General features: G+C 48.5%; 1 protein-coding gene and 1 long non-coding RNA gene across 8 annotated transcripts in view; one reads left to right on the top strand and one right to left on the bottom strand.

Annotated features, from left to right (window-relative positions):
* The first annotated feature begins 2549 nt into the window (after positions 1–2549).
* LOC132519671 (uncharacterized) lies at positions 2550–10725 on the top strand. Of its 2 annotated transcripts, XR_009540235.1 has the most exons (5): positions 2550–3061; positions 3287–3433; positions 3527–3706; positions 4421–4481; positions 10498–10725. It is a non-coding gene; the product is annotated as an uncharacterized LOC132519671 (long non-coding RNA). The 2 variants fall into 2 exon arrangements; XR_009540234.1 differs by having other exon boundaries at positions 2550–3433.
* NFKB1 (nuclear factor kappa B subunit 1) overlaps positions 8518–21801 on the bottom strand; it is a 122437-nt gene continuing 109153 nt past the window's right edge. For 5 of the 6 annotated variants that reach the window (XM_060147636.1, XM_060147638.1, XM_060147639.1 and 2 more), the window contains 8 exons: positions 18921–19122; positions 18307–18476; positions 17867–17969; positions 15089–15213; positions 13678–13744; positions 13203–13375; positions 12270–12450; positions 8518–9495 (listed from right to left, as the gene is read on the bottom strand). In XM_060147636.1, coding sequence (XP_060003619.1) covers positions 9338–9495; positions 12270–12450; positions 13203–13375; positions 13678–13744; positions 15089–15213; positions 17867–17969; positions 18307–18476; positions 18921–19122 — 1179 coding nt within the window. In that variant the 3' untranslated portion in view covers positions 8518–9337. The remainder of the gene's footprint in view (positions 9496–12269; positions 12451–13202; positions 13376–13677; positions 13745–15088; positions 15214–17866; positions 17970–18306; positions 18477–18920; positions 19123–21801) is intronic. The other variant, XM_060147641.1, reaches the window with a different exon arrangement.

The raw sequence follows: 21801 nt of genomic DNA, 5'->3' as shown, positions 1-21801 counted from the left end.
CAGACCTTGGAGAGGGCAGTACAGGCTCTTGCTCTGATATTAAACCTCCAGTATGCAAGTCTGGCTCTAACACGTACTGAACTTGGACACATCACTTAACTTCTAAGCCTCAGTTTCCTCATCTTTAAGATGAGGTTAATAGGAATTACCGTCTCATAGAATTGTGAGGATTACGTAAAATAAAGGCTGTACAATGCCCAGGACGGGTAAGTGAGTTGTAAATGCTGGCTTATGATGGTTATTCCTCACAGAATGCAGTTGGCTGCGGCTGGGACGATCAGGCCTAGGGGTCTTACCTTTTCCTTGCCAAAAGAAACAGAATGATTTCAGTTTTCTCTACCAAAGGAAAAGAATCGTCAGTCTTCTGTGACCTGAGTTGGAGGAGAAATTTTCAGGCGGTAAGCCGAAGAATTTCTAAATTTCTTGCTTTTGGTGAGCCTCCTTCCAATTTTACTGACGCAAAAATTTGAGTAACAAGAGGCATGCCAGCTGTTCGGTGATGGTGCAGAGTTCTGCTTCTTCCAGCAGAGGCCTCTTGTGCACAGGAAATGAGGCTGGTGGTGGCTGGAGGGGACCCTGGGCCAGGGCACTGGTTTCCCAGAAGCTCCCCCAGAGTAAAGCAGGGAGGGGAGTCTAAGGAAGAGCTTGTGGGGACCGCCCCCCACCCTCCACCCCCGTCCCCTGTCCAGGCTTCAGAGAGCTGGATGCCAGTGTCCTGGAATTCTGGAGTCTTTCTTGAAAGAAAGAGACGGGGAGAGAGAAGGAGAGAAAGAAAGAGGGATGGATAGAGGGAGAAAGCGGGGAGGAGGGAGAGAGGGAGGAAGGAAGGCAGCAGCTTTGTTTAAGCTCCAGGGCTCAGAGGCAGGGCACCCGTGAGCCTGATGATCCCAAGGGTCAGACCTGCAGAGAGACTCTTTCTGCTGTCTGCCTTCCAGTTTATTTCGTTTCCCTTCATTGTTGCTACCTGGGCAAAAGGGCATCTAAATGATTTTTAATCCCAATTTAACTGCTACGGAGCTATGAAAACTTGGCACAAAGCCTCCAGCATAGCTGATTGATGGGGGAGAAGTCAGATGATCTCTTAAAAGCCACGGTGACGAGCGAGAAGGACTGAAACCGTGAGTTACTGAAACCGTGAGTTACGGCATGGTTTGCAGAAAGGCCCAAACTTCTGGTGATGGAGGGAGCGATGGAGGGTCTTTCCTGGTCCAGCATGGCCTCTTCTGTCTAAGGCGGTGGCCCTGTGGGTGACTCGCTGGCCACACATTCTTTCTTGAAGCTTTAAACCTGGAGTCTCTTTGCCTTCCAGAACTAAAACGAACAGTCTCTGGTGCATTTGCTGTGTGCATATGTTGATCATCATTCAAGACGTGCTTTGGGTGAGGTAGGAAAGCAGTCGGGGCCAGATGGTGACTCTGACCTTCCCAGATCAACACTGGGAAGGAGAAGACGGCTAAGGGCTGCTTTGGCATCAGGCTGACTTGCCCAGTCGTCCATGAGCACATAAATACTTCCTGAGCATGTATGGCCCCGTCTGTGGGAGAGGTAAAGTCACCCCTGGTGCTGGGGCCCAGGCGGTGATGGAAGGGGTGCAGGGGGTGGTACTTAGGAAGGAGACGGGAATGTGTCTTTTGGGCGGCCCTGCTCGGGTGGTGGAACCTGCCTGTGGAGCTGCGGGGGATGTGACTGCTGATCCTTTGGGCTCTCTGGGCCAGGCTATGAGACAGGATTCCGCATGAACACGGTGCCCCTTGGGGAGCATTTCGGATGCCCTGGCTTGAATTTTGGTGGGATGGAAGGGACACAAGGAAATGGGCAGAACCAGGCAGGGTGTGGAGATGAAGCTTCTGAGGGCTCCAGAGCCAAAGAAGGAGAGTGAAGCTGAAGGAGGCTGGGTAGGGAGAGAAAACCAGCATGGCTCTCGCGGCCCCTCTGGGGTTCATTTGCAGAGACTAGCGTGAGTGCCTCACGTACTGAAGCCGCCGAGTCCTTTGTTGATGGGGTGCCCGTTTCCCACTGGTGTACCAGCCTTCAGTGCCGGCACTTGGGCAGCTTCGCCTACCCCTCTTGGGCACGTCTATGCCACCTTGCCTTTCAGAGCAGCCGTGCGGTCCGTGATTGCCTGTGGAGAGAGGCCCAGGAGCACAATGTGAGCACTGATGGCTGAGTCCAGCCCCTTACACTAGACTGGGGACCTCCAGGCACCTCAGCATCCATGGCTCACAGGCGCAGCCGCTCCACGGCATGTGGGATCCTCCCGGACCGGGGCACGAACCCGTGTCCCCTGCATTGGCAGGCTCAACCACTACGCCACCAGGGAAGCCCTTCATTTAAAATTTTTGAAGCAAAAATAACTTCAGTTGTGCATTCTTGCCTTAGGAAAGGGAAGGAAAACTGTAAAACAGGTTTGGAGAGAAAAAATCTCTCTCTGGCCAGAGAATAGACCTAGCAACATGGTTATCTGGTATCCAGCATCAACTCGTCACCCTCCCTGAGCTGATGCCATCGTATTCAAGGTTTCATCTCACCATCTTCAGCACCAACTCTGCTTCCTGAGTCCCAAGAAGGAAGCCTGGGAGATGGGATTGATAGAATTCAGTTTCATCTGCTAGTCTTCTGCCAGTTCTCTGCAGACTGCAAGAAAGATGAACTTGCTTGTCCCTCTCCTTTGGGTGGGATCCCAAGCACCACGGCCCCTTGAAGACCTTCAGCTTTAGCATCCACATGCCCAAGGGCTCTTGCACGGCACTTAAGGGACTACAGACCATGGAGGCTGGAGAGCGGGAGTCCTCCTGAGTCAGAGCAGGGATAACAAGACTTTGCTGCGGTAACTGTCCCTCCCCTCATCCTACCTGATCTAATACCCTTGGTCATCTCTGAGGATTTCCGTAAGAGAACCTGTGACAGTCCTTCCAATGCTTCTTTCCTTCTTAATCCAGGGAAATGACTTTGCCCTTGGTCATGGCCATTTACCATGATTGCAGGTGACTTTCAGAGGGAGTGGATGTTTGCACACAAGTTGGAACTCGAAGGAACTTCCGGTTCAATCTCCATCCTTTAGGTAAGGAATTTTGATTTGTGCCGGAAACCGGGACCTGTTGGCCAAAAGCAACCCCCCTCCTGATACTGGGAACCTGATACTGGGAACAAAACCACATCACCCACGTAGGTAGCCTCCCAGCTCTTGGTGTGGCCATGGGACTAAAGTTTTTTTCCAGTGCAGTGTGAGGGAGGAAGGAGCCCATTCTAAACCCCCACACGTACTTCTCCGTGCTCTCCCTTCCAGCTGACCGGACCATCACCCCCAGCAAGACCTTAGGAGCCAAGGGTTGGCGGGAGAATCACTGTCAGCCTGGATCCCTTCATGACTATGTGGAAGAGAGACGCCCTACTCACCCCTGTCCCCTACTGCAAGTGTGGTTTATTGAAACACGTGACTGGAGACAGGAGATCCTGTGGTTTAAATGCTTTATGTGTGCCTCAGTCTCCTCATCTGTAAAATTGCAACAAAGTTCTTACTTCACAGAGTTTTTGCACAAGTTATATGGGATAATGAGTCACCACTCACTGTAGAGCCTGGCAGGTGACAGATGCTCGAGAAATCTAGACCGAATACACATCTTCGTTCCTTGAGGGTTGTTGTGATATCTTAATGAAATAATCATTTTGGAGAGAGGTATCAACATGGAAAAGCTAATTGCTGGAGGTGAGAAAATGCTGTCTCAGCCCCTTCCTCCCTCTTATTCTAAGAAACTAACAATTTGTGGACCTAGTCACTTGTCCAGGGTAATGGAAGCAGGCTATTAGAGACACAGGGGAATCTATAATAACGGAGAATGCTATCCATTTAATTTCACGCCCCTCCTCAGCACTTCCCTCAACCCCAAACCCAAGCGACGAACCTAGAAAACCCATGGACAGGAACTTGTAGTCTGTGGGATTGGTGGTGAAACAAAGCAGCAGCTATACTGAGGATTATAGGGAGGAGATGTTTTCACGTCGTAGGTGTTTAAAAAAAGATGGCAATTTGGATGATTTATTTAGATGATCTTTAAGATACTGTCTAGCCCTAAGTTCTGTGATCCTTAAGAAAATAAAAGAATTTTAGTTCCATCTTCTCTGGACTTCTGTGCCTCCCTAAGTCCATTACTTGTGGAAGCACAATCAGAAAGAAAATTCCCCCCAAAACACAAAATAAGGAGGAGAAAGAGATGTAACTAGAGACCTCCAGTCTATGAATAATTTATAGTTAAGCATCTTAGCCTGTTATTACAGGGAAAATCAAGTCATGTGAACATTTAAGCAACATATCTTTTTAGTGATACTCTGGGTTCACTTTGCATTTTGCCTGGGGTACATTATGACTCCATCATCCTTATACAGATTTTTATGGATTTTTTTCTTTCTCTCTTACATACAGGACTTCAGGTATGGCTAAAGAATAACCTGTGGAATCAGACACACCTGGATTTGAATCTGGGGTGAGTTAGTTAATATTCAGATTATCTGTTTCCTCATTGTAAAATTGGGGTTAAGTATGTACCCCATGGGGATGTCATGAGAATTATCACTAGAATTCATTAAAGCAAAGGGGCTGGCAAATAACAAATGCTCAAATCTGCCTGACTCCTTCCCCTCTTTTCTCCTGCTAAGATGCAGAGGGTCCGGTTTGTGGGTTTGTGGGGCTGTCCTCCGAGATGGTGCCGGGAATATCCTCGCCACATCCAACTACTGCAGGGGACTCCGGTGGGTAAATGAGCAGCAGGCTGGCTTCCTACAGCCAAAAAAGAAAGACTGCCGATCCTGAAAAAGTCTAGGTTATGCTTGCAGGGTATAGAAAGCTCAAAAGATGACCAAGGTTCTAAGGAGGTATTTTTATTTAATTAATTAATTTAGTTTTATTTTTGGCTGCGTTGGGTCTTTGTTACTGCGCTTGGGCTTTCTCTGGTTGTGGCGAGCAGGGGCTACTCTTCGTTGAGGTGCGCGGGCTTCTCACTGCAGTGCCTTCTCTTGTTGCAGAGCACGGGCTCTAGGTGCGCGGGCTTCAGTAGTTGTGGCATGTGGGCTCAGTAGTTGTGACACGCAGGCTCAGTAGTTGTGGCTTACGGGCTCTAGAGCACAGGTTCAGTAGTTGTGATGCACGGGCTTAGTTGCTCCGCGGCATGTGGGATCTTCCCGGGCCAGGGCTCGAACCCGTGTCCCCTGCATTGGCGGGTGGATTCTTAACCACTGCACCACCTGGGAAGTCCAGGAAGCTATTTTTAAATGGCTTCCTGCTGAGAGACAGCTTTCTGGGAAGGTTTATTTCAGGCCCATTGTAGCTTTCCACCTGTCTCCTGCATTCCTTATGGTATTTTTCCCCATCTGCTGGTCCAAAATGAAGAACACTCCTTCCTCAGAGGCACAGACAGCGTTGGTAGCCTTTTTGTCTGAGCACCACGCAGAGGCTCAGGCCAGCGCTGCAATCTGGGAGGAGAGAGACGAAGTTTCTGGAACAGAAGCAGGGCTTCTTATTAAAGTAGGAATTTGTTATTTTTAGTCTGGGCATGAGTTGCTTCGTTGTTCCTGCTGCCGTCAGCTTCTCTTTAAAGTGACCTCCTGGTGTGGGAATTGTTGGGCTAGAGACCTGGAGACGGTAACAAGCCACCCCACACCTAAGACTGAAAACATCAGCCATTGTTTCATTTACTCCTGAATCTGCCACTGGGGCAGGCCTCCGCGTGTCAGCTGAGGCAGCGTGAAGGCTAGTCAGGTGTGACTCTGGCTGGAATCCTCTCAAAGCTTCACTCCCTCACACGTCTGCCGGTTGACGCCGGCGTTGGCTGTGACCTTGGTGAAGGCTGTTGGTTGAACACCTACACGTGGCTTCTCCACGTGGCCACTGGCTCCCTCAGAGCATGCCTGGTGACTGGGTTCCAGGAGGGAGAGACTCGACCCAGGGGGACTGAAGTTGTATTGCATTTTCTTACCTAACCTTGGAAATCCCTTAGCATCACTTCTCCCCTTGTCACACACCCGGCTAGATGTACAGGGAAGGAACGTAGGCCCCTCCCCTCAGGAGGAGGAGTGTCCGCACGATACCGTAAGACTGGAGGCCTCGTCGTGGCCGCCTGGAAAACAGCTGTTTCTCATAGAGGAATGAAACTGGCGGAGGAATGGAGGCGTGGGTTTGCTGTTGGAGAATTATGGAGACTCAAGCTACTGTTTTTACTTTAAACATAGAACTTTCGAAAACTGGAATACAGGCATACCTTGTTTGATTGCGTTTTTCTTTATTGCGCTTTGCAGATATTGCAGGGGGTTTTTGTTTTGTTTTATCAATTGAAGGTTTGTGGTAACCCTGTGTTAACCAGCGCCATTTTTTACAACAGTATTTGCTCACTTCATGTCTCTGTGTCACAATTTGGTAATTCTTGAAATATTTCGAATTTTTCATTATTATTGTATTTGTTATGGTGATCTGTGATCTCTGATGTTACTATTGTAATTGTCCTGAGGTGTCACAAACCATGCCCATAGAAGACGGTGAGCCTAACTGATAAATGATGTGTGTGTTCTGACCGCTCCACCGAATGGCCGTTCCCTGTCTCTCTCCTTCTCCTCGGGCCTCTCTATTCCCTGAGACACAACAATATTGAAATCAGGCCAGTTAATAACCCTACAAGGTCCTCTAAGTGTTCAAGTGAAAGGAAAAAGTTACACGTCTCTCCCTTTAAATCAAAAGCTAGAAACGAACAAGTTCAGGAAGGTATGTCGAAAGCCAAGAAAGGCTGAAAACTAGGCCTCTCGCAGCAGTTAGCCAAGCCAATTCCCTTCCGTTCTTGAAGGGAATGAAACGTGCTCCTCCAGTGAACACACCTAAGGTAAGAAAGCAAAAGAGCCTTATTGCTGATAGAAGATCAAACCAGCTACAACATTCCCTTAAGCCAAAGCCTATTCCAGAGCAAGGCCCTCCGTTTGTTCAATTCTGTCAAGATTGAGAAAGGTGAGGAAGCTGCAGAAGAAATGTCTGAAGCTGGCAGAGGTTGGCTCAAGAGGTTGAAGGAAGGCAGGCGTCCCCATAACATCAGAGAGCAAGGTGAAGCAGCAGGTGCTGATGTAGAAGCCGCAGCAGGTTATCCAGAAGATCAAAGATAACTGAACGAGGTGGCCACACTACACACCAAACTTTCAGTGCCGATGAAACAGCCTTCTATTGGAAGAAGATACCATCCAGGACTTTCACAGCTAGAGAGCAGAAGTCAATGCCTGGCTTCAGAGGACAGGCTGATTCTGTTGTTAGGGGCTAATGTACCTGGTGGCTTTAAGTTGAAACCAGTGCTCACTTAACAATTCTAAAAACCCTAGAGCCCTTAAGAAGTACACTAAATCTACTCCGCCTGCGCTCCATAAATGGAACAAAGCCTGGATGACAGCACATCTGTTTACAACATGGTTTGCTGAATATTTTAAGCCCACTGTTGAGACCTACTGCTCAGAAAAAGAGATTTCTTTCAAAATAGGACTGCTCATTGACAACGCACCTGGTCACCTGAGAGCTCTGATGGAGATGCACAACAAGATTAATGACGTTTTCATGCCTCCTAACACAACATCCATTCTGCAGCCGTGGATCAAGGAGTAATTTCCACTTTCAAGTCTTATCATTTAAGAAATACACTTTGTAAGGCTATAGGTGGAAATTCCTCTGCTGGATCTGGGCAAATTCAATTGAAAACCTTTTGGAAAGGATTCACCATTCTAGATGCCATGAAGAATATTCATGATTCATGGGAAGAGGTCAAAGTATCCACATTCCTACAGGAGTTTGGAAGAAGTTGATTCCAGCCCTCATGGACGACTTTGAGGGGGCCAAGATTTCAGTGGAGGAATGAACTGCAGATGTGGTGGAAACAATAAGTAGAATTAGAGGTGGAGCCTGAGATGTGACTGAAGTGCTGCAACCGCATAATAAATCTTAAAGGGATGAAGAGTTACTTATGGATGAGCAAAGAAAGTGGTTTCTTGAGATGGAATCTATACCTGGTGAAGACTGTTGAAATGACAATGAAGGACTGGTTTAGTGTGCCCCCCAGCAGCTGGGCTGACAAGTCCTTTGTGGAAGAAGGATCTGGGTTCCACAGCACCTCATTCAAACACTTTTCATTTCTCCTCTCCCTTATTTTCAACCTCTTGAGTGAAGAGTTCAGCAAAGCTTCGTGCTGGAAGGCTTTTCAATACTTTATGCATCGCAGAGGCATTGGGAACACATTGAGGGTTGAAGAGGAAACAGTTTTGCATGAGATGATGGAGGAAGATGAAGTGACACAGCCTAAATGAAATAAGCCTGGCAAGGATTTGACAAACCCAAAGCTTTCATCTCAGGTTGAAATATTTTTTTTGTTGTTGCTCATTTCTGGATCAAAAAATTGATTCTAGAGGGAACTGTGAATGTGAGAACCAGGCTATGGAATGATCCCGTGATTATAAGGAATAATCTTAGAAAAATATTTGTAGAGATCAAACAAGATGAGCTCATCAATTTACTTTTCCTTTTATTATAAAAGTAAAATAAAAAATAGCATTTATAAATCCAACATTTTTTCCTTTAAAGTATTTGATCTAAAAAACATATTTACAATAGCAAAATGCAGCCAAGGGGGGAAATACCATTTTCAGGACTGATTGTAACCATGTTTAAATACTAACATGTACATATTCTTTTTTCAAATCACAGAGAGAACCACATTAGGAAAAGCAGTGAGCTTTTTTTTTTTTTTTTTTTTTTTTTTCCCAGCCACTCAAGCTTGCGGGATCTTAGTTCCCCAACCAGGGATCGAACCCGGGCCTCCTGCAGTGGAAGCACCGAGTCCTAACCACAGGACAGCCAGGGAAGTCCTAATGAGCCTTCTTTTTTTTTTTTTTTTTTAAATCACACACCAAATAACTCTCACTTTAAAATTCATAATCCTTAATCTGAATGCACAACTGTGCTATGGACGGCCAGAAGGAACACCCAGTAGGGACTGTGACAACTTTTAATGACAGTGGGGAAGCAGCAGAGGGACAGCAGCAATGAGAACAGAAAGCAGCTGGTAAAGCTCAACAAGCTACCGCACTCCCGAAGAGGCGTCGGCCCAGCCGCGGGCTGTGATCGTAGACGCTATCGGTAAGTCAACTGAACTAAAATTCATTTCAGAACCAAAGAAGAAATCCACGTTTAAGGCCTTGAATTACACCCAGCGCGATCCAAGCAGGCCGGTATTCCTCGGAGCACTTCGGATGCACTTCCTTCCTCTGGACAACGCGGTGGAATTTCAGAGCTTTGGTTTACTCGGTGTTGGAAGCTGCCAGCAGGCTAAATTTTCCCTTCTAGAGGTCCTTCCTGCCCGTAATCGTGGGGCACTTTGTTAATAGTTAGCAAGGAGCTGCCGCTGGTCAGAGACTCTGTGAAGCTGAGTTTGCAGAAGGATGTCTCTACGCCGCTGTCACAGACGCTGTCGTCCCGGAACTCGTCTGGGGGGAGAAAGCACGGACTCACAGGGGTGCACGGGGAACACGGCCATCCCCGCTGGGCTCCCGTGTGTATCTGGAAGGCTCGTGGGCTGCAGAATTCTGCCTGTTCCCCTCCACCAGTCACCACGGGCCCACCTACGCCGCCCCAGGTGTTGCTACTGTTCACGGCGCGGGGGGGGGGGGGGGGGGGGAGAATTGGGGGGGTGGGGGGTGGGGACAGAAAACACTGAGCTTTATAAAAAGTGTGAAAATGTCAAAGTTAGCCAAGTGTTTTCACCTCTCTTTCTTATAATCTAGCCTCATGTTTTTCAGAATCCTTTCTGAATTCTCTAGACTCAAAGTGTACCTTTTTTTTTTTTTCTTAGAAATTAGGTGTATTTTTTCCACCCACTGTATTACCTATTTTATAGCTGGGGAAATTGCTGAACGTAGGCAAAATAAATTGGTGACAGAAGTAGGAAATAAAAATGAGATCTCCCTCTGGGCCTCGTATGCTATTAGACACTATACATTGCCTCAAAAATATTTTGATAGCCAAAAAAGTGAGTGATTTTGATGAAAATGAGCCTCTACTGGGCAATTAGGTCAGATTCTCCTTTGAGAAGTGTCTTGAGGGATCTGAGCAATGTGAATTATTTCCTATAGGGAGAGAGTGACCAAGGAGACAGAAGTCTACCGTACGCGAATCAAAAAGCTATCTTCTTGTATATTAAATTCCAGTGTTAAAACGTTAAGACCTTAATGGCAGGGGCATGGCTATTGTCATTGATTTATTCAACCCATCAATCTTTATGGGTTTCTGTTATGTGCTAGGAACTGTGAGGTATTTTAAAAATAACTACAAATTGAGGGCTTAAGGCTTTTTAAAATATAAGTATTTACCTACTTCTTTTGTTTGTGCAGACGGAGCGTCAGGTCATATGACAGGAGATGTGGGTGGTTTTCTGGTGGATACGCTATTCCTTTCTAAAGCGTGCACAACACCTGTCCTCACTCCCCTAGGAAGGGCCCTCCCACCCCAGCAAGGTGACACCAGTGCTGAAACTGAACGGCAAGAAGGAGCCCGCCAGGTAAGGACCTTTGCGGGGAAGGGGACGAGAAAGCTCAAAGACCCTGAGCCTGGATCGGACTAGTGATCTGGGGGGGCAGAAGGAACACGCGGCAGGGCAGGGGGGCAGGAGGAAGCGCAGGCGAAAGCGATGTTTGAAAGAGAGAGCAGATAAAGCAGGGACACTGTCTTTGCTGCTCACTGACCCATCTTCAACGCCTGCAACACTGCTGGGTGGGCACGCCAGATGTGCTCAGTAGAGATCTGTTCAATGGCTGAATGAAGGGGAGGGAGGAACGTCATTTTTAAAAAGAATCACACTACCTGTTGTGTAGGGAATGGCCTGAAGGCGGGCGGAGAGATTGGAAACAGGGAGACTGACTAGGAGCTGCGGCAGGCATCGAGGCAAGAGATGGAGGTGGGCTGGGTGGGGGCGGTCGGGGCCAGCGAGCGTTCACACGCAGTCGCAACCTCTTGGAGGATAGCAGTGCTTGTGACCGCCGTGGCCAGCGCCGAGCCTGGCTGTGAGTGGGTATCAAGAGTCCTGGGCAGGTGAGGACAAGTAAGGAGCACCTAGGATGGGGCTCTGGAGGCTGCAACTTTAAAAGGTGAGTGTGGAGGTGAGCGTGCCAGGGGAGAGCCCGGAGGGGAGGCTGTCTGAAGAGCGGTCCCCCGGGATGCGCGCTGCGAGCGGATGGCGACCAGATGTGAGCAGACGCCGGTCCTCGTGGTGAGAGGGGCCTGGTGCAGGCTGCAGGCACAGGGTGTCGAGGAGAGAGGAGAGGAGGTGGAGAGAAGAACGCTACAGAGTTCTTCCGGGAGCCTGGCTGGGTAGGAGAACAGAGAAACCGGGCTGCGGCTAAAGGGGATGGGGGAATCAAGGGGATGTTTGTTTCCGTCTTCTTTTGAAAAGATGAGAGAAACTACAGCACGCTTGCGAGGGGATCTAGTCGGGAGGGAGAAAATGCTAAGGCATGAGAGCGAAGCGAGGGTTAGAGGAGCAGGACCTGGCTGGGCAAGAGGCGGGCCCAGGCGGGCTGGAGGTCTGATGGTGCAAAGATGAGAGAAGTCTAGTGGTTTCTCTGTTCTCGGTGGAGTGAGGCGAGGACACGGGATGAGTGAGGAGTGGGAAGGGGTGTGGGCAGCGTAGGAGGAGAGAGCATGAGAGGAATGGTTGTTAGGGCGGGAGAATACATCTGAAGGGAAATGGAGGACTGTGGCGCTGGGAGTCCATTAGGGCACGCGTTCTAGGTGGGGTGACGGGGCAGCGTTGTGGACGCGGGGGGAGGCTGAAGGGAGGAGAGACAGGACCACAGGAGGGGAGCCTGGGCAGCGGTGGGAAACATCGCAGCGTCAGTCCACAGCCTGGGGCGCTAGTCCTGCCTCCACCGACCCGGGTCTGGACGTTTCTCTCTCTTTCGTAAATTTAAGCAGTGAGAGAAGTAATGCTGGCCTTCACCGCCTGCAGCCTGCTGTTTTGGTATTTACCGTGAACCTGAGCGACTCGGGTGCCCATGTGGCTGTTGTGGGGACAGCCCCTCCCCTGAATGGTAGCGTCCGGAGGGGAAGACAGTACAACCTATGGTCCCCCAGGGAGACGGATGCAGCGGACGGCGTGTCCGGGAGGTGGTGGTGGGGAGGACAGACCACAGCCCCAGAGGCTGAAGGCGCCAGCCTGGCAGGGCGGGGAAATGTCTCGACCGCTTTTTCAATCCTTTTTCTTTACCTATTTGCTGCCCTGTGGAAGCAGGCGAGAAGGGCAGCGAGTGGGCCTGGGGGGCAGCCTCCACCGGGCTGGTGGCCGCACTGCCCGACGTGCAGAAGGCTGCTTGGATCACTTCAATGGCTTCGGTGTAGCCCATCTGCCTCAGGGCCTCCACCAGCTCTTTTATTGTCCCCCCAGAGACCTGCGAGACAGAAATGAAGAAAGAGGATGTCTCTGCGTTCAAAGCTGTGCAGGGACAAGCAGGCAGGCTGTGAACACGACAGCACGCCCCTTCCCCCGAGATAGCCGGCGGCCTGGGAGGTTGCTCTCAGGGCAGAGAGCAACTCAAAGATACGCGGTCTTTGAATCAAGTTTCCTGTTTCAGCTCAAAGACCACTCAGGAAATCACGGAGAAGCACTTTATAGTAAGCAGAGAAGGTGCTGAGGCAGTAAAACTCTACCCGGAGTGAAGTCTACCCCATATCCCTGAAGCTCTGGAAACCACTGAGAAACGAGCTGATGATGAACTTTGCCACAGAAAGTAATTTCACCCCGTGTTTTTCTACCTTTTCGTTTTAGAAAGGAAAGCATCACCAGGTAATGGCTCCGCAAGGAGTCACGTCACTGGTTCCATGTGCTGCCATGCGATCAAGGCATGTTCTTGGGGAGGGCAAGGCATGAAGGCTGATTACAGTCTTTCGTCTTTGTTCAGCGAGATCAAAGTTCTGTGACCATCCTGACACTCTAAGTAGCATTTCTGCAGCAAGTCTCAAGGTGTCTGAAAACAGCCAAGGTGGGTTTCCTGCTGTCCTGGGTCAACCCTCCCAGGACACGGGTAATGACTGATTTTCTACCTCAGAGTTAAGGGAGAAGGAAAGGGATTATGCTCCGGCCAATGGTGTTAACAGAGCAAAGTCAAATAAACGTAGTCAAAGATGTAAGACGACGTGTTACCTCGTAGTTGTCCATGAGAGTTCTGGAAGGAGCAGGACTCAGCCGGAAGGCATTATTTAGTATCCCCAGACCTAATTTCTGTGCCAGGGCAGCCCAGTTTTTGTCTGGATCAGGAATTTCTAGCAACTTGTAGAGCTGCAACTTCGCATCTTCAGTCAGCTGTTTCATGTCTCCTGAAGAGAATAAAGACGAAACACGACCGTCCTAACCGACCAGAGACGCTCCGGAGGGATGGATCACTGCCACACCGCTCACCCTCCCGCCCCGGGGAAGCAGTCACGTCCCTTCACGTGGAAGTCGGCAGCAGCCCACGCTGTCGTAATTTACAGCCGGACCTTCTCCGTGGCGCCCCTCCAGGGTCTCCTGATTCTGAGAGAAGCCCCTGTGCCTTGCACAGCACACCCTGACCACCCCCCCTTCAGTGACAGGGTGGAGATGACACTGGCTCAAAGAACCCGCTTCTCCCACAACTCACCTTGTGCTAGTAAATCGTCAGATGTAAACTCTGGCTCATAGGGTTTCCCATTTAATATGTCAAATACCTGTTGGGAGGAAAAGCACGGGGAGCTGTTGCACGTTACAGGGACCATGAGGGAAATCTGCTTCTCTGTAATATAAAGGACTCGGCGTGTCCTCCTCAGGAGGGGCCAGGACCCCAAAGACGGAGGAATGGGAAGAGGGGTCAGTACCATCGCCCGGGAATACGCGTGCCCTCTGGGGGGCTCTGGGCCTGGGAGGCTGTGCTCCACGGGAGCCGCCTGAGGTGGGGAGCAAGACCCAACCCAGCCTCACACAGAGCCAAGGCCACGGCCCTGCTGAGGGGCAGAGGCAGTCTAGGCCACCCAGTCAGCCACGTGTGGGTCAGCGATGCTCCCTGAGAGCTAGGGAGGGGGCTGAGCTCACGCTGAGCTGTGAAGCTGGGCTCTGCGGCTGCCCCTCCTCCCTAGTGAAAAGGCTTCTGAGAGCGAGTTTTACGAACGTGCCCAAACTGAGGTGTACAAACGCTCACAGGGCTTGGGGTCAGCCTCCTGGCACCATCCACGTTTTAACTGCGGGGCCAGAAAAGTCTTAGGTTAAAAGGGAGGAAAAAACCAAAACTGCATAGCTCTGGGGGCTGTTCTGCGCTCTCTGCAGTCACTCGGTGGCTGGCTGACCTGGGCGAGGACCACATGGGGTCACTGAAGTGGGTTATCTTTGTGTTCTGTGGTGAGGCTTCTGGGAAAACCAGGCGTTCAACGTAAAGAGAGCCGTGTGGTCTCTCCGCCAGGGTCACTCAGCTCGACCCACGCGGCCCGCGAGGGGCAAGCGGGCAGTTTTGGACAGGGAGCGGCACCTGGCCCTGCGAAGGGTTAATATTCAGCTGGGCCGCCCACCTCCTCCCTCTGGCTCCCCTCCCGACGCCCAAAAGACCCAGTAACTGCTTTCGCCTTCAGATCTCAGGTCAGCAGAGTTCCGAGGAAAGCTTTAAGGCTGTTTACTTTGTTTACATTTGTGCAGATCCTCAGAAGAATCCCCATTTCTTTTTATGTTCAGAAATCACTTACCGAAGTTCAAGCCAACCGTAACAGTTATCCTGGCTTCAGAAACTGAGATGGGAACGACTGTGGTGTAAGTTCAGAGTGGGTAACCTGTAACGTGAATTTTGTGTTTCTCTCATCTAACTCTGATCTGATTAGCCATATACTTTTACACTCAGAACTCTGCTGACCTAGATCTTTCACAGATAGGCTTTTCAAGATAAATACAGCTCTTGACAAGCAGACTTTCTTAAAAAATAACAGGCATGTGCTTTGGGGAGTAAAGACCGAGGAAGGCCACCTGCTCTGACGTCCCTGGACCTGGAGCTCCCTCAGGAGCAGCCAGCACACGGGCGGAGCCGCACTCACCTGCCAGCTGGTGGCCATATCCAGAGGAGTGGTTCCTGGCAGGACTCCTTCATCCTCTCCATCCTCGTCCCAAGAGTCATCCAGGTCGTACAGAGGCTCAAAGTTCTCCACCAGGGGATCTGCTCCTGCGAAGTCAAGTTAACACAGCGTTAGGTAAACCCACATCTTGTCAACTTCTAACTGCCTGCAGGGGTCAGAGTCTATAAACAGATAAAACATGTTTATTTATAAGCATATAAAACACATTTTCTACTGAAATATCCAGAAACCTGCTTTTAAACTTAAAAATTTAAATTTAAATAAGTTCTAATGCATCTTGACTGTAAAGGTGACTGCAGATACCCCATATGGCCAAGGACACTTTCAAAAACAAAAGACCTGGAACACGCTGACTCTCACATTTAACGCTATAGGACAGTTTTCAAGTGAACGATGCATCTTTAACCTGAGGACCGACGGCAGCAGTTTACAGGGACCAGGGTGCACGCTCGGGATTAAGGTCCTAAATGTTCAAATTGATGCCCAGCGCCGCACGTTTCTCAGCCTCTTCACCTGCTGGCTCAAAAGAGCAAAGCTGCTGCTGTCTAGTGCCGACCTGTTCCGCTTTACTCCTGGGTACGGCACTGATCCTTAAACGCAAAATGCCGAGAAAACCTTCTGGTAGGATGTGGAGTTGTTGAAAAAGTTAGGGCCAATCTTGGAAAATCTGGTCTGTTCCTTAGCCAGCAGCGAGAAACACCTGAAGTAACTCAAAAATTAAGGCTAGAGTTAACTTCTCAAAGGCTTAGAGAGACTATTTTATTGCTGCCTGATGAACAGTAGGAAGTTCAGCACGCTCCCCTTTTGGAAAGAGGACCTTGTTTTAGTCTTGCTGGGAGGACGTTTGACTCTTGACAACTTCAATAATAGGGGATAATAAATAATAATAGAGATAATAATAATAATAATGAGAGGATCTGCATGCCACTTCTTACTCTGTTCTCCCAGCTGCAGCCTGATCTCTGGGGCAGTAAGTGTCACCCGACCACGGAAACAGTAGAGAAACTAGGATGAACAATTTGCAGGACCCAAGATGGAGAAGCTTAACTAGGTCTGTTCCTTAAGTGATCTTCTTCATGACTCTGAGCTCAGGACTAGGATTTTGTTTTTGTTTTTAAATTTTGTTTTTAAATTTTGTTTATTTTTGTCTGCGTTGGGTCTTCGCTGCTGCGCGTGGGCTTTCTCTAGTTGCAATGAGCGGGGGCCCCTCTTCGTTGCGGTGCGCGGGCTTCTCATTGCGGTGGCTTCTCTTATTGCGGAGCCTAGGCTCTAGGTGCACAGGCTTCAGTAGTTGTGGCTTAGCGGGCTCTAGAGCACAGGCTCAGTAGTTGTGGCGTGGGCTTAGTTGCTCCCCAGCGCGTGGGATCTTCCTGGACCAGGGCTCGAACCCGTGTCCCCTGCATTGGCAGGCGGAGTCTCAACCACTGCGCCATCAGGGAAGCCCAGGACTAGGTTTTTCTTTCTGAGTTTCTTCATTTATATACTGGAGAAACTGCTACTTGCTACTCCTTTCATGGGATACTGAGAATTAGAGAGAAAGCATTCTTGGAAGGGTCAGAGCTTCTCGTCTGAAGGCATTTCTTAATTATAACCAGTGACTCCCCACACTATTCATCCACACTGCAATCATCGTCTCTTGTTCACGGGAACGTCAACTTGACAAAGGAGGAAAGAAAAGGCTGCTGCTTATTCGGGATGTGATGTCAGAAAAATGTAGTGCTGCCAAAGAAAAGGTTCTCATATTTTTCCGGCCTCAGTTTTTTTTAGAAGGTATTTAATCTTCTCTTTTCTCGAATTTGTGAAGCATTTATTTTCTAAAAAAAATTTAATAACCTCTGAGGTAAATCACATAGGCCAGGACAGGCTTGAGATACCAATTCCATTAAACATTTTTTGAGGTTCTAAATACACAAGGCAGTAGAGATTCAAGGATGAGCAGGAATAATTTTTTCTGTATTTCACAGGAAGAGAGGATTGAATTGGAATAACACCTTCAAATCCTTGAGCAAAACAGGGGAGAGAAACACAGCAGAGAGAATGGAGTCTGGAAGTTCAGGGTGACGAGGTGTGACTCACAGCTCTGCCCCTTACTGGGGCCCTGGGACCGGGATGCAGAAGTCTCTCTAGTCTGTTTCCTTGGCTATAAAATGGGGCTAATAATGGGCTTTGTCTCAAAGGGTTATTGTGGATTAAGTAAGACTAAATGAGACAGTGCATGTGGAGTGCCTATAGCCCAACAGCCCAACAGCAGCTAGCGATGTTTAGTGCCGGGTACATGACAGTACTCAACACACCGCCCACTTGTTTCTTCCTATTACTCTGGCTTCTCAGGGACCTTTCTTGCAAAAGGAAGTCTTTAAATCATTTCTTATACCAATAAACTTTTCCTTCTGAGGACTTGTGACATGACCTGAGGTGGATACTGCTCCGAGTTCTACAAGGAATTCGATTCAACGTTAAGAAGAGCTCTTGTCATGGGAGTCAATGAAGACAACCCACATCCAAAACAAACAGGTGAACTGGAGAGTAAAAACTAACGTGACTGTCAGCACGAAGCCCGGGACTACTAGTCCAAACAGTGCCTCTACGGCAGTTGAATGTGATTTGCCAGAGAACTTTTATTTACTTGTGCCTTTCTGCAGCGGGTCTGCGGCTTAAGAAGGTGGCGTGGCTGCTCTACGGAGGCTGGGTTTGCATTCCTGATGACATTTTCCATCACCGACCGCCAGGCTCCCTTACCTGCTGCCTTGAGAAGAGCTGCCAGCCTCGTGGACCCTCTCCCAGCTGCTATGTGCAGGGGTGTAGTTCCGTCATAGGTGGTGCTGTCTACATGGGCATCACCCTAAAATCCCCCCACACAGAAAACGGTTAGTCCAAGGTTCTCTCGCCCTTTTGTCCCCGCCTCCCCCTGTCTGCATGGCTCCCCGGGTCATATTACCAGCCCTGTTGCTATTTTGGGCAGGCTCTGCCATTGAAGAAATCCCCAGTTAGAAATAACCAGGCAAGGGATGCCGGGAGAGCCTGAGCTGCGATTCTGAAGCGTCGAGTAGATAGAGTAGATGTTACAAAGGTGGAGCAGAATGTAGGGAGATAACCTGTTCGCGACATCATTCTTCGAAAAGATTTCCCCCGATCCCCTTTGGGAATTGAATGCAAAGGCAGGTAAGCGCATCCTTCACCTCCAGGAGCAGGCAGCCAGCCAAGGAGATGTTGTCGTGCTCCACGGCCAGATGCAGCGCCGTGCGCCCCGACTTCCGCTCCTGAGCGTTGACGTCAGCCCCGGCGCCCACGAGCAGCAGCAGACACGGCAAGCTGTTGCTCATCATGGCCTCGTGAATGGCGTTCAGACCTGCAGCCCAAGCACAGGCACGGTCACGGGGAGGGAAGGCTGTCGGGGGTCAGCATGTCGAGTGCCGACAGAATCTCTCCTTCAGACAGTCTCTACAGGTGCTGTAAGTCAGTTATTCTGCATGTAAACCCAGACTCCTTTCACGTTCTCAGGAGACACTGAGAGCATATAAACATTCTCCGAATAACGGATGCTTTCTACCTACCAAGACTGGTGTTTGCTCAGGCCTTTGCTTTTTCCTCCTACTGACTGACTATTCCAAATCATCTTTAAAGGAATTAGCTACAGCCAGCAATGGAACTTTCCATAAGAGATGATGAATTCTAAGTGATTAAGGAAAGCACTTTGGGGTGCCAATCAAATAACACACATTTACCAGAGAGCTACTTTTTGTGTAGAAAGCAGACAGAGAGGGTTACACCACGACGTGTGACTGTCTCTTACCTTCCCCGTTGGGGTGGTTGATAAGTTGTGCTGCCTTCTTGTGCTTGAGTAAAATGCTGAGAATTTCATCGTGTCCTCCTTTGGCAGCCAGGTGCAAAGCAGAGTTACCCGAGCGGTCCAGGAGGGTGAGGTCGGCCCCGGCCCTCAGCAAGTCCTCCACCACAGCCTCCTGCCTGGTGATCACTGCCAAGTGCAAGGGTGTCTGGCGAGAACAGGCAGGAGATGACACTGGTCAGCGGCATACTTGTAACCCACAGGCTTTTGAGCTGTGACTGCAATAGGTGGAGTCATACTGAGGGGTCATTTCTCATTCCCAGATTAACTTCTCACCTTTGCAAATGAGTTACTCTCTGTTCCACATCATATGCTAATGAAGTATTGGGATGGCCAAAAAAGTGCCTTTGGTTTTTAAAGTAAAAACAAAAGGCACATTTTTCATTTTCGCCACGAACTTTATTGAACAACGTATTCACCCTTTTGTTCCACTACCTTCTGTCATTTTTCAGGCAACTTCATAATTCCATCTTCCCAAAACTTTTTTTTTTTTTTTTTTTGCAGTACGCGGGCCTCTCACTGTTGTGGCCTCTCCCGTTGCGGAGCACAGGCTCTGGACATGCAGGCTCAGCGGCCATGGCTCACAGGCCCAGCTGCTCCACGGCATGTGGGATCTTCCTGGACCGGGGCACGAACCTGTGTCCCCCGCATCGGCAGACGGACTCTCAACCACTGCGCCACCAGGGAAACCCTATCTTCCCAAAACTTTTTAATCTTTCTGCACAAAGAACTGTTCCAGGTGTCTTTTACAGTCTTCCAGGTAATTGAACTTTCTTCCATTAAGAGAATTTTGTAAAGACTGAAATGAAATCTGAAGGTGTAATGTCTGGTGAATACGGCGGATGACTCAGAACTTCCCGGCCACGCTGTAACAGTTTTTGCCTGGTTATCAAAGAAACATGCCGTCTTGCGTTATCCTGATGGAAGATTATGCGTTTTCTGTTGACTAATTCTGGACGCTTTTAGTCGAGTGCTGCTTTCAGTTGGTCTAACTGGGAGCAGTACTTGTTGGAATTAATCATTTGGTTTTCCAGAAGGAGCTCATAACAGAGGACTCCCTTCCAATTTCACCATATACACAACATCACCTTCTCTGGATGAAGACTGGCCTTTGGTGTGGTTGGTGGTGTTCATTTCACTTGCCCCATGATCTCTTCCATTCCACATTATTGTACAGTATCCATTTTTCATCACCTGTCACAATTTGTTTTAAAAATGGAACGTTTTTGTTACGTTTAAGTAGAGAATCGCATGCAGAAAGAGGGTCAAGAAGGTTTTTTCCCCGCTTAACATGGAACTGAAACATCAAAGTGACTGACGTAACCTAGCTGGTGCACATGATTTTCAAAGCTTGATTTGGATATTCTGAGTATGTCGGCTATCTCCCTAGTGGTATAATGGTGATCGTTCTCAATTAATGTCTCGATTTCATTGCTATCGACTTCAACTGGTCTACCAGACCGCAGAGCATCGTCCAGTGAGAAATCTCCAGCACGAAACTTCGCAAACCACTTCTGACACGTTCAATCAGTCACAGCACCTTCTCCATACACTGCACAAATCTTTTCTTGTGTTTCAGTTGCATTTTTACCTTTCTTGAAATAATAAAGCATAACAGGCCGAAAATGTTTTCTTTCCATCTTCAATATTAAAATGGCTACACAAAAAAATCACCAATTTTGGTAAGTCTTTTTTTAAATGCACGCTGATATGACAGCTGTCACATACAATCTAACAAAATTGTTTTGAATGAAGCTAAAGACAACCAAGTGCTGTGAGAGCCGTCTTACGGAAAAAACCGAACGAACCTTTTGGCCAATCCAATATATATACTGGACTAACATTTAGTCGTTCAATTATCAAGATTATTTTTTATATTTACAATTCTTAATAGCTTTCTTGTTTCTCACTACAGCCAAGTGATTGTTGATATGTTAACTCATCTATTAGTAAATTTAGTTTTCTTGAATTTCTAGGAGTCTACCTTCAGCTGAAAAATCATATGTTAACAAATCAAATCAAGGCTATGGTTTTACTGAAGAAGTTTAAATAAACTGCCCGATAGAAACCAATTAACAAAGGTGCTGTCATTCTATATTGACATGGAAAAAAAATGTGCTAAATTAAAAACTACTGTTCCATGGACTGGCTCCATGAGACCAATCGATAGAACTCTGCCACCCCCATTTTAGAGGATTCTCAAAGTCACACTAGGACCAGAGAACTACCTCTCACTAAGAGGGCTCGGATGGACAAACAAGCTGAGTTGCTGACACCTAATAAGTGTGTCAACAGTCCATTTGATTACGCTGCCCACGAAGCAGTACCTCAGTGAATGCAAATTAGATGTTTTGAAAACTGTGTTTTCAAAATCAGTTAAGACAGACACAATCATGGAAGTATCTTTCAAAGAACTGAGGCCACTGACACAGAACAGCAATGTATTTTTATACAAGTCAGTCTATTTCACAGAAGCCTGTGAAATCCAGCCTGTCTAGTGACAATTTGCCTAAACTTTCCTTCTCAGTAAGCAGTTAGTGGCTGTAGCAGTGACAACAGGTGGGCCACCAACATCCTGGCCGGGGCATGGCACATGTAAACAGGATGAAAGATGCTTGTGCTGCCTAAGTCTCATTACAGTGATTATTTTTTTTTATAATTAATTAATTTTTGGCTGTGTTGGGCTTTGTTGCTGCGTGCGGGCTTTCTTTAGTTGCGGCGAGTGGGGTCTACTCTTCGTTGTGGTGCGCGGGCTTCTCATTGCAGTGGCTTCTCTTGTTGCGGAGCATGGGCTCTAGGTGCGCGGGCTCCAGTAGTTGTGGCACAC

Source organism: Lagenorhynchus albirostris, chromosome 4 (genome assembly GCF_949774975.1).
Source record: "Lagenorhynchus albirostris chromosome 4, mLagAlb1.1, whole genome shotgun sequence".
NCBI lineage: Eukaryota > Metazoa > Chordata > Mammalia > Artiodactyla > Delphinidae > Lagenorhynchus > Lagenorhynchus albirostris.
The sequence above is the reverse complement of the archived record's forward strand: the minus strand, read 5'-3'. Positions and strand labels throughout refer to the sequence as shown.